Below are 12,423 nucleotides of genomic sequence, written 5' to 3'. Positions count from 1 at the left end.
CCGCCCCCACCCCACCCTCCTCCGACGTACACATGAGGCAGTGGGTTTAGTGAGCGCCATGTACAGCACTGGCACCTACTCTCCAGAGGGACCTTGAGCTGCAGGTCCAGTTGCCACACAGAGGGGGCGCTGGGGTGACTGAAACTCCTCGTCCTTCTGCAGCCTGGGCGGCTATCAGAGCCCCCCGTGTCACTGGGGGCGGAGGAAGGCTCCTCGTGCCAGGTATTCGCTGAGGGTGCAGGCTCCCTGCCATGACCCTGCTGCTGGAACGTTACCCTTTGCTGTGGGGTTGAAGTTCTGGTGCCCACGGTGCATTGGCAGTGCCTTGCGCGGCTCCCCCGCTGGGCCCCAGGGACGGCCCCTCCAGCCCCAGGACTGACCCTGTGTGGTTCCCTTTCCAGCACCATCGAGCCCGAGGCCCTGAAGCAGGGCAACATGAGCTCCTTGGGCTTCACCAGCAAGGAGCAGCGTAACCTGGGACTGCTGGTGCACCTCATGACCAGCAATCCCAAGATCCTTTACTCGCCTGTCGGGACGGAGGTGGACAAGGTCATCTTGAAGGTGAGGGCGCTGGCCGGCCCAGATGGGCCTGCACAGGGCGGCCTGGCCTGCTGGCCATCAGACTCGAAGCCTGCTTCTATTGAGGGGCCCCCTGGAAGCCCCTAAGGTCTCAAAGTCCATGGCTAGCCAGGTGGTGCTGAGCAGCTTGTGGCAGGCAGCAGCGCTTAAGGAGCCGGGTTTCATGGATTGCTCCAGCCCTTGAGCTGTGCCAGGAGCCCTGGGGGCCCATGGAGCTCTGCCTTGGAATCGGTAATTAAGGCTCAGTGACTGAACGCAGCATGCGGAAGGGGAGGGGGAAAGTATTTTCCCTTCCTCCAGCTGAGTTGCTGCTGGAGGCCGAGCGCAGCGTGGCTGTGGGTTCACTGTCACATCTGCAGCGGGTCCGGGCTGCGTGGCAGCCAGCCAGGGTGGTTTCCAGCCCAGCACCGCAGGCTGCTGGCCCAGTTTGGCCTGTTCGTTACACGTCGGAAGCCGGGTGTTCGTTTCCTTTGTGGTTTCCCCTGACATCGCCGGTCCCAGTGCCGGGCATGCGACAGGAAGGTGCATGATGCCAGCCCAGGGTCAGTTCCCTGAGGCCTAGCGCTGCGTGAGGCTCGTTCCACCCAGACAGTGAATGGCAGAGGCCAGCGAGAAGGATGCTAGTTTAGTAGCATTGCGTACCTGCTTTGCATACAGGTAAATGCCCAGGCAGAGAGGAATTAGGTCCCAGGGTCCCATCTGGAGGCCAGCTGCATCACTGCCATTCCCTAGCGGCGACCGGGCAGGACCAAGGCCGTGTCTGGGTTACAAGAGTTGCACTGATTTAATTACATGGGTTTTAAAGTTACCTAGTTAAACTGGTGAGGGCCCCTACCATAGATGCACCGAAGTGGGTTTAACCCTTGCTTAGATTGGCTTAGTGTTGTCTGTATTCTGACAAAGCCTACAGGCCAGGGCCGCATTGTACAAACCCAGAACAAGCCAGTCCCTGCCCCCAGGAGCTGGCAGCGTAAGAACAGACTTGACAACTCGCTGACAGCGAAGCAGAGGAGCACAAGGGAACGGGGAGATGCTGCCCAGCGGGACAAGCCGGGCGCACAGCCAACTGGCTGCCTCCCATTGTCCACAAACGACTGACTGAAGCTAAACCGATCTGGCGGAGGGACAGGCCACTTTAAAGGCGTGTCTCCACTCGAAAGTGAATTTGGGTTAAGAGGGGGTGGATTTCAAGTGCAGTAGCTACTCGGGAGTAATGCTGTGTGTGTGTGCACTGGTTTGGCTTGTCTAGCCTACACAAGGCCCAACTCTCCCTGCTGTGTAGGGGTCCTTACCCCTGCTCTTGTGGGAGCCGTAATGACCGGGGCAGCATAGTGGTCCCAGTCCCAGGCATGCAGTGGGGCCAATGCTCTCCCATTGCCTCCACGTCCCCTGCCATCTCCGCTCCCCTCTCTCCCCACAGGCCAATGAGACCTTTGCCTTCGTCGGGAACGTGACTCGCTACGCCCAGGTCTGGCTGAATGTCTCCTCTGAGATCCGGGGCTTCCTGGAGGAGGGCAAACTGCAGCGGCGGATCCGCTGGCTTCAGGAGGTGCTTGCGGGCGGGGGAAGGAGAGGAATGGGTTTGGAGCGAAGCCAAGAGACGGATCTCATCACCACAGCAAAGTACATTTGACCTGCTCCTGGTGTTATGGCAGCAGGTCCTGCGGGATCCCCATCCCGTTGCAGGGCGTTACTTCAGGGTGCACAGCCCTGGGCCCATGTCCGCTAGCTTCCCAGGCGGGTCGCTGGCATTACCAGCTGTGCTGCAGCAATCCGGGTGTGGGGCTGTTATTGGGGGAGGGGGGAGCTGTCGCCCCCTCAGTCTGTCAGCCCCTGGACTTTGTGCCCAGTCTGGGGGGTGGGAGCCAACATTCTCAGACCGGGACATCACTGCTGAGTGACGCACAGTTTGACCACTCAGGTGCCTAGTTAGATTAACATGACAGGCCAGGGAAGGGGAGAGACGGCTTCTGGGCCCCTTCCCTGCTCCTGGCTTTGCTGAGGCTGCTGGCTGCCTCCAGCTGCCCCGTGACCGGTGCCCCAGACGCCATGGCACATGCCCTTTGCTGGGCCCTCTCTCTGTGTATTGCATCGCCCAGCAATTCAGGGCCAGATTCCCCACAGCCCTGCTTCGTTCCTGATGGCCGTGCAGGGTGGCGTAAAGCACCCCTGCTGGTGAGAGCAAGGGGGGCGGATAGGGGGGCGTTTGCACGGCTGCAAACGATGGTGCAAGGCAGGGGGAGTGGAGCCAGCCATGTGTGTTGCACAAGTAGCACCAAGAGGAGATGGGGTGAGGTATGGAAGCTCCTCCGCACCATTTCATCCTTTCTTCCCTTGGTCTGTCTCTCTCCCCGGGCCTGTCCTTCTCCCCAGTTCACCACTGACCTCCACAAACACCCCGAGATCCTGAACACTTCAGACAACAACCTCCTCCACAGCTTCATCGACGGCAACTTCTCGCTGCCCAACGCCAGCGCCCTGCTGCAGCAGCTGGACACCATCGACAACGCCGCCTGCGGCTGGATCCAGTTCATGTCCAAGGTGCGGGCGACGCAGCCTCATGGAGCCCAGCCTGGGTCCTGCCAGGCTGCCCGGGAATGCTGGGAGGCCCTGTTGCCTCTGTCCCAGGGCTCTTCTAGGGGGCCTTGTAGTAGCTGGGTGGGCTGTACCCCCTAGGATCCCCTGGAACCACAGGTTCAAATCCCAGCAGGTCTGAGTCGCCCGTCCTCGCTCTAGTTTGCTGTGCCAGGATCTTTCACCTCAGGCCGCAGTGCGTGGGCCTCCCAGAGCACTCTGCTGAAGAGTGGGGCGTAGCTGGAAATGGGGGTGAAGGCGGGGTAGATCCAAGCGCCTTTGGCAGGGCTGCTTGCCGGACTCCGCTTGGTGGCCAGCCACAGCCACAGGGAGCCCTGTCCTGATGGAGCAGCCCCTGGGTGTGCAGAGAGGTGGCTCCGGCTGGGCACTGGCAATGCATTCTGCTCGGGCTCCCTGTTTACACCCCCGTCCCGGGGCAGGGTTTGGATGCAGCTGGCTGTGAGGGAGTTGGGGAGAGCGGCCACGGGAGTGTGCCCAGGAGCGCGGGGAGCTGTTCCTGAGCAGCGGGGTCTCACGGGGCCTTTCCCTCCCGCCAGGTCAGCGTGGACATCTTCAAGGGCTTCCCCGACGAGGAGAGCATTGTGAACTACACGCTGAACCAGGCGTACCAGGACAACGTCACGGTGTTTGCCAGTACGTCCCCGCCCCGGCCTCGCGCTTACCTTCCCTCTCCTCTCTCCAGTCACTGGGCCACACTTGGTTCCTCTCCCTTGTCCATTCGCCAGCTTGGAAACCAGCCCCCGGCTTTGTCTGTCTGCCCTGAGCCCAGCCGGCTGCCCTGGGGTTTGAGCCCAGCACTTCCAGATACGTGGGTTTGGATTTGGGGGGTTACCAGGATGCCTGAATTCAGAGAGGCCCATTCGCTCAGCCACCCCATGGCCTCGGCTAATACTAGGCCCCGGCGTCTGGGAACCTGCTTCACTGCAGCTCCCCCTTTCGTTAGAGCTCCTCATGGGAGTGCAGTTTGGCGCGTATGTTGCTCAGTGTCTCGGCCAGACCTAGCACTGCTGGGAGCCCATCCCCCATGGAGCCCAGGCAGTAAGTACGGGAAGTTACCAGTCCCTGGGGAGGCTGGCACGGTCTGTCCGCTGGTCCTTGCTCTGTTAGTGCTCGCAGCATGTGCAGGAGGCGGGCGACCTAGGGGGATCACGCGTGTGCCGTGAGCAGGGAGCGCGCACTGGCAGGTGGCCTGTACAAATGCTAGCCTCCGGGCTGCGCGTTGGGCAGGTCGCTCATTTCAGATACAAGGATCCCCTCCAATAATCCCCATGTGTATTGTCCGTAGCAGGAGCAGAAGGCAGGAAGTCGCTGGTATGGGAGAGAGCAGGAGGCTGGTCTTGGCTCTGCCACTGCCTTACTGGGTGACTTTGAGCAAGTCACTGAACTGCTCTATGCCTCAGTTTCCCCAGTTATAACATGAGGGAGCTCTCTTAAGGTGGCTGCAGGTCTTAATTCAAAGCCCTGTGAGATGCTCCAGTGGAAGGCGACCATTGCTGGTTCCCTCCTCTCCTGTTCTGGATTCTCGCTTCCCCCTCGTGTGGGGTCTGGTCTGAAGCTCACTGAGGTCAATAGGACCCCATTGATCTCTTTGGGTAAGGCCCTGGGCATGTGGCGTGAGAGTACCCTCCCTGTCCCAGCGTACGCTGGCCCCAGAGCCGGCAGGGAGAGGAAGGCCGCCCCATCTTCAGCGCTCTGAGCGTGCTCTCCCCAGGTGTGATCTTCCAGACCAACAAGGATGGCTCCCTGCCCCCCCACGTGATGTACAAGATCCGGCAGAACTCCAGTTTCACCGAGAAGACCAACGAGATCCGGCGGGCATACTGGCGGCCGGGCCCCAACACGGGCGGGCGCTTCTACTTCCTCTACGGTTTCGTGTGGATCCAGGGTGAGTGGCCTGAGGCCCACCTGCCAGCAGCCTCACAGCAGCGCCTGTAGCACCCTCTCGACGAGTGGCACAGTCCCTGCCCCTCGCTGAACTAGGCTCTTCTGTCTCCCCTCAGACATGATGGAGCGAGCCATAATCAACACCTTCGTGGGCCACGACGTGGTGGAGCCTGGCAACTACGTGCAGATGTTCCCGTACCCGTGTTACACCAGGGACGAGTGAGTAACGCTGGGGGTGGGTGACAGGGGAGAACGGCAGCAGGAGTCTCATGTCATGTCACAGGGGCTGCAGGGACCTGACAGGCCAATCCCAGCCCCTGCCTCTCCCCTGGGCAAATACCTTGCTAGGCCCAAGCGGCCGAACCAAAATGGAGACAAGGCCCCAGCGCAGACAGTGAGGCGAGAACTGGGCACGGTGCTTGGGGCTGAGGGAGGCTGGAGCAGAATTGATGGGCCCCTCTTCCACTTCCTTCCATACCCACCAGCGAGGGATGGCGCAGGGCTCCCCGTCGCCCCAACCCCACCAGGGGAGCCTGGCCAGCAAGGCGCTCTCATGGTGCTTTCCTGCTCTCTTCCCCAGTTTCCTGTTCGTCATCGAGCACATGATGCCCTTGTGCATGGTGATCTCCTGGGTCTATTCGGTGGCAATGATGATCCAGCACATTGTGGCGGAGAAGGAGCATCGGCTGAAAGAGGTGGGGACCCCCAAGCACCTGCGGGCAGAGCCATGGGGCGCTGGGATTTCGCGTCCCTCTCGGGGCCTGCTGGGGCGGCAGGGAGCAGGGGTAGGAAGGGAGATGGTTGACAGCACAATCCAGTTGCGTGGAGGAAAGGGGGAGAGTAGCACTGCCCATGCCTGTCCTGGCATAGGTGGGGCCACCCGCTGGGCCCTGGTTGTCTAGCTGGGCTCTGTGGAGGGGTGATGCTGGTCCACCTCTTTGCTTCCAGCCGCTGTGTTGCAATTGCAATGCAAGAAGCTAAGTGACCAGGAAGTGCCTTTGTGGTGTAACCTTCTTTCCTACGTCAGCAAGTGCTGGCCCGGCCCAGAGATGTTACGGGACCCTGATCGCGTGATGTCTGTGCCATTGTGAGCATGGGGTAGGTGCCTGGTAGGACATTTTCCACCCATGGGGATGTTTGTGGACCCCTGAGTGAAATGTTACAGGGAAAGCCCCGGGGCCTGATTCTCTCCCCTCGTGTAAATTGGGGTAACTCCATTGAAATTGGTGTAAAATGAGAGCAAGCGAGAGGAGAGACAGACCCATGGTTGCTTCCGTTCTCCAAACCAGAGCACAGGAGATACGGCTCCAAGTTCACCCCCAGCTTTACCCCGCTGGAGTTGGTGAGACTCCCGGGGGTGGGTTTGTCCCCTACTAATCACTCTGAGGCCAAGGCGTGCTCTGTAATTCCCTGGCTCGCTGCAGGCCCGTGTCATTAGCTGCCGAGGGCCCTCTGCAGCAGTAACACAGCACGGGCCCTAGGACCAAGGTGTCATTCTCTGGGTGTCCAGGGCTGGATGGTGCCACAGGGATATTTCCACCTGTAGGTGCCTGCGCAAACACAGCCTAAGGCAGCAACGATCCAGCCTGGCTCTCGGAGCAGTGGGATCGCACCGCTGGCTCTGTTCCGTGGGGAACATCCCTGCTTGGTGACGGGGACAGAGGAGCCGGCGGGGTCTCTTCTACCTCGGACACCGAGGAGCCCCTTTCCATGCCCCCTCCCAGTTCTCCCCATTACCTGGTTACTGCTCCAGGCAAACAGCAGCGCTTTGTTCTTGGCTGGCACTGGCTTCCCCCCAGAGCCTGGCTGCAGGAGCAGGGAGGGTCCGGCGGCTAACGAGCGTGTGCTGAAGGCACTGGGGCGCATTGCCAGGCACAGCTGGCTATCAATCCTGGGCAATGTGAGACCAGCCTGCCTTTGCCACGTTCAGGCATGGCAGGCTTCTCTAGGGGGCTTTTCCCAGCCCTGTTGGATGCTCTGCGGAGCAACGCAGACGCAGCAGAGCGGACCATGAAGACTCCCAGCCCGAGTCTCCTGCAGCCCTGCTCACTGATCTGCTTGTGCATGTTCCCAAGGTCTCCTGATTGGAATTCCCACAAGGAAATCAGCGGTGCCCTTGCTGGCCAGACACACTGCTTCCCTGGCATTGAGATATTGGCATCCCACAGGGCTCTGCTGGGACTGTGCATTGTCCTTCCCTGAGACCCTGCACAGAGGCAGCACAGGCTGTGTAGTTTGGGAGCCAGAGAGAACCACAGGGTCTGTCAGTGTCCTGCAACCCCAGCCCTTTCGAGCCGTTACCCACAAGCCCTGGCTGAGTTAACATGGGACAGGACCCAGCCTTGGCTGCTGAAGGAGCAGAGAGCTCTGCACATTCTCTGAGCCATCAGTGCTTCCCTTGCCGATGGCGTCATCCTCTATCCCCTTTCGGGGGTGTCAGATCCACAGGATCAGTGTGATGGCCCCAGCTTTGGAAGGGTCTCTAAGAGGAACCCCCTCAGTGTGCCAGTCCCCCTAGGGGTCTCGCTCTTCCTCCAGGGTGAGCCGCGCTGCTTCACCGCCTCCTTAGACTGAACCTCTGGGCCTGCAGCACCCCCACTTCTCACCGTGAGCCCCGTTCAGCGAGTCCAACTGAGACAGGCCCCGAAGGAGGCTGGTGCACCCTGGGGATTGATGCACCTTGCCCAGCATTGTCCGAACAGCCGGGTTTATTCCTTAACTGGAACGCAGCGTGGGAAGTCCTGAGGGTAGCACAGAGATGAAGATTAAGAATAGTCCATTCTGGTTAGTTCAGAGCCCAGCCAAGCTGTAGTGAGCTCCATTGCTCAAGCTCTGTCTCTCCATCTGATTTCCTTTGTCAAACTCCAGGTGAGAGCCCCGACTGCCTCCAGCAGCCAACACTTAACCCCTCCCACCTACTCAGTCCCTTGTTCCCGAGCTGGGGAGATGCTGCTCAGCCCCTGCGGAGAGGCGGGGAAGCCTATATCTCTCTGAGGCCTTGGTTGCTAGGTATCAGTGTCCAGGCAATTAGATTTGCCGTTGTCTTTTCAGAGGCTCCATTGATAAGGGAACCCAGATCCAGACAGCCAGGTGACACCCATATCTATGTCTCTTTGCCCGCTATGAGAGCAAACAGCCCTTTCCTACCCCCTAAGTAACAATGCAGCACATGGGGAAACTGAGGCACGAACACGCTTCATAAAAGTACTACCAACAATTCCCACTTCATCACAGGGGCCATAGCATCATAGAATCGTAGGACTGTAAGGGACCTTGAGAGGTCATTTAGTCCAGTCCCCTGCACTCAAGGCAGGACGAAGTATTATCTAGACCATCCCTGACAGGTGTTTGTCTAACCTGCTCTTAAAAATCTTCAATGATGGAGATTCCACAACCTCCCTAGGCAATTTATTCCAGTGCTTAACCACCCTGACAGTTAGGAAGTTTTTCCTAATGTCCAACCTAAACAGCCCTTGCTGCAATTTAAGCCCATTGCTTCTTGGCCTATCCTCACAGGTTAAGGAGAACAATTTTTCTCCCTCCTCCTTGTAACATCCTTTTATGTACTTGAAAACTGTTATCATGTCCCCTCTCGGTCTTCTCTTTTCCAGACTAAACAAACCCAATTTTTTCAATCTTCCCTCATAGGTCATGTTTTCTAGTCCTTTCATCATTTTTGTTGCCCTTCCCTGGACTTTTTCCAATTTGTTCACATCTTTTCTGAAATGCGGCGCCTGGAACTGGACACAATACTCCAGTTGAGGCCTAATCAGCGCAGAGCAGAGCGGAAGAATTACTTCTCGTGTTTCGCTTACAACACTCCTGCTAATACATCCCAGAATGATGTTCGCTTTTTTGCAACAGCGTTACGTTGTTGACTCATAATTAGCTTGTGGTCACTATGAACCCAAGATCCCTTTCCGCAGTACTCCTTCCTAGGCAGTCATTTCCCATTTTGTACATGATTGTTCCGTCCTAAGTAAAGTACTTTGCACTTGTTCTTATGAAATTTCATCCTATGACTTCAGACCATTTCTCCAGTTTGTCCAGATCATTTTGAATTTTAATCCTATCCTCCAAAGCACTTGCAACCCCTCCTAGCTTGGTATTGTCCACAGACTTTTTAAATGTACTTTCTATGCCATTATCTAAATCATTGATGAAGACATTGAACAGAACCGGACCCAGAGCTGATCCCTGCGGGACCCCACTCAATATACTCTTCCAGCTTGACTGTGAACCTCTGAGAACAATTTTCCAACCAGTTATGCACCCACCTTATAGTAGCTCCATCTAGGCTGTTTCCTTAGTTTGTTTATGAGAAGGTATCAAAAAGCTAAAGTCAAGGTATCTACCTCTTCCCCCATATCCACGAGACAGTGTCGAAAGCTAAAGTCAAGATATACCACATCTACCACTTCCTCCATATCCACAAGGCTTATTACCCTGAAAGCTATCAAGTTGGTTTCACATGATTTGTTCTTGACAAATCCATGCTGACTGTTACTTATCAAAATTATTGTCTTCTAGGTGTTTGCAAATTGATTGCTTAGTTATTTGCTCCATTATCTTTCCGGGTACTGAAGTTAAGCTGACTGGTCTGTAATTCCCTGGGTTGTCCTTATTTCCCTTTTTATAGATGGGCACTAGATTTGCCCTTTCCCAGTCCTCTGGAATTTCTCCCATCTTCCATGACTTTTTGAAGATAATCACTAATGGCTCAGATATCTCCTCAGTCAGCTCCTTGAGTATTCTAATCTAGGATGTATTTCATCAGGCCCTGATGACTTGAAGACATCTAACTTGTCCTAGTAATATTTAACGTGTTCTTTCCCTATTTTAGCCTCTGATTCGACCTCATTTCCACTGGCATTCAGTATGTTAGACGTCCAATTGCTATTAACCTTTTTGATGAAAACTGAAACAAAAAAGTCATTTAATGCTTCTGTTATTGTTTTGTCCTCTCTTGTTGAGTAGCAGGCCTACCCGGTCCTTGGTCTTCCTCTTGTTTCTAATGTTCTTGTAGAATGTTTTCTTGTTAAGCTAGCTAGAGACATAAAGGGTAATCTCTCTTTGTGCCTTGGCCTTTCTAATTTTGTCCCTACATACTTATGTTATTTGTTTATAGTCATCCTTTGTAATTTGACCTACTTTCCGCTTTTTGTAGGACTCTTTTTTGAGTTTCAGATCATTGACGAGCTCCTGGTTAAGCCAGGGCTGTCTCTTGCCAGACTTTCCATCTTTCCTACGCATGTTTTGGACAGCGAGAACAAACCGAACTGGAGAGTGCTCCAGCTGCGCCCTCTGTCTGAGGGGCCTGCTTTGTCCCTCCAGGGTTTTCCCATGAGCTGTGTCTCACATCCCGCTAGCCAGGAGGGCCTGGGTGGAAACATTGGGCTTCCCCCACACAATGTCTAGACCTTAATTTCACGAGAACCAGTGTTGTGACCAGCAGGGTGCCGAGAGCTGGAGGGTGGGATCAGAGGGAACCTCTGCCAGAGAAACCAACAAGCCGGCAAAGCGTGAGCCCTACGGATCCTGCTCCCTCCCTGGCAGAAACTGATGCCTAGATTGCAGTTCCTGAAGGGCTGCTGCCTACCCTGGAGAATCCACCTTTCAATCACCTCATGGACTCCATGACGACCGCCTGCCCTCTCCCTGCATGCTGTTGTGTTCACCCCCTCCGCCCCACACTCGTGTTCCCGGGGGGGGCTTGGGGCAGTTAGCTCACCCCTGCTTTCCCCTCCCCAGGGGAGCTCGGTTTGAGTTCAGGTCACCAAACAAGCATTAGGCGGCTCTGTCTGTCTCCCTGGGCCCTTTGCTCTGCCTCTCTCTGGCAGGAGACACCAGGGAACCTTTACTGCCGCTCCTGCTCCCTTGGGACCTCCCAGCTGCACTTCGGGAGGCCCTGCTGCGGCCAAGTGCCTGAGCAGCCCCAGTGATGGGGACTGAAGAGTCCCGCTGCCTCCCAGCCCCCACCGTGGATCAGTTCCTCCCCCACCCACCTTGTCGTGGGACCAAGAGCTAGAAAAGGTCTGGACCTTGGTATGGAGCTGGAGAGACTCCAGACGCAAACCGTGGGGCTGCGGCGCAGTGGAGCTCTTCGCTGCCCCCTGCAGGGTCTCTTGCGCCTCCCTCTGAAGCAGGTGGCCACAGCTGGAGACGGCTAGTGGACCGCAGGTCTGAACCACCCTGGCAGTCCCTCGGTTTCCTGTTTCTTCTCCTGCTTCCCTATTGCTCCATTTGTCTTCCCTCACTCAGAGGAATCCGGCTTAGCCAGCCAGGCCACATCCAACCTGGAATGCTTTGACAGCTAAAAGTCCAACCACAGTAATAAACCAGCAAACTCTCTGACCTCCAGAGACCGGCCAGTGGAAAATAAGAGCCACCTCAGCCAAACCACTAATGCCACAGTCCCAGAATGGCCCACCGGGCCCCTTGCTGTGCCTCTGAGCTTTGGGGGTCACAGACGGGAGCTGCATGTTCCTCTCGTGCGCTGCTTCTCTCCCCTTCTGCCTGCCTGTGTTTTAAGAAGAAGCGGGATCAGACTGTAATGCTGGAAGCTGAGAGCGACCAGCTGCACAGACCAGCCAGGGCCGCGGGACGTACTCTTGAGCTAGGCTCTTTCCCTTGAAGGATTCCCGGGTGCATAGGGAGAGGGAGGAATAGGATGCTTGTGAATCAGAGTTTAAGGCCAGAAGGAACCACCAGATGGTCTAGTCTGACCTCCTGTGTAACACGGACCACCGACCCCACCCACCCTCCGCACATCAAACCCAACCGTGGAATGAGACCCCGGGTGGGCTAAGCTGTTGTGTGCCAACGCCAGGCAGAGAATCAGAGGGACCCAGGCGCACTAATGCCTGAGGTCCCTGCAGTGACAGACAACTGGCTAAGTGAGAAATACCCAGATGCTCCTAGCCAGCAAACTGCCCCCCACGCTGCACCCCCATTTCAAGGCCACTGCTCAGCCACTCTGACCTGGGGGAGAACTTCCCGACCCCGCATCCGGTGATCACAAAGAGAGCCTGGGTTATTCAAGCTCTGCACATCTAGCCTGGCTGTCTCCTGCCTTCTTTACTTGCTGTGTTTAATGGCAGTTAATCAAAAGGGACTCATGTTTCTGGAGCCCTTGTTTCCAGAGTGCCGTGAACTCTGGGAACCAGGCCCCTTTCAGGTGCCTCCAGTTGCAACCCGGGTGTCACTGGCCACTGGTGGAAAGCTTGGCCTGAGGGAATTTGCTTGTTGGGTAGATGCAACGCCTGTAAGAGACACCTTAGCAGCACAATCCTGGCCTCAGATTACTATGAGGCAAGTAACAAATAGGGAAATGAAGGAATGATCCCCCAGCTCCCGCCTTCCCAT

General features: G+C 56.6%; 1 protein-coding gene across 1 annotated transcript in view; it reads left to right on the top strand.

The window, feature by feature from the left end:
• ABCA2 (ATP binding cassette subfamily A member 2) overlaps positions 1-12,423 on the top strand; it is a 130,635-nt gene that overhangs the window by 78,462 nt on the left and 39,750 nt on the right. Inside the window, exons 10-16 of the mRNA XM_054007246.1 lie at positions 402-561; positions 2,000-2,128; positions 2,953-3,120; positions 3,711-3,807; positions 4,886-5,059; positions 5,175-5,277; positions 5,639-5,753. Of these exons, the coding sequence (XP_053863221.1) occupies positions 402-561; positions 2,000-2,128; positions 2,953-3,120; positions 3,711-3,807; positions 4,886-5,059; positions 5,175-5,277; positions 5,639-5,753 (946 nt within the window). The remainder of the gene's footprint in view (positions 1-401; positions 562-1,999; positions 2,129-2,952; positions 3,121-3,710; positions 3,808-4,885; positions 5,060-5,174; positions 5,278-5,638; positions 5,754-12,423) is intronic.

This window comes from Malaclemys terrapin, chromosome 17, assembly GCF_027887155.1.
Source record: "Malaclemys terrapin pileata isolate rMalTer1 chromosome 17, rMalTer1.hap1, whole genome shotgun sequence".
NCBI classification, from domain to species: domain Eukaryota; kingdom Metazoa; phylum Chordata; order Testudines; family Emydidae; genus Malaclemys; species Malaclemys terrapin.
This window is presented reverse-complemented; position numbering and strand designations above follow the sequence as displayed.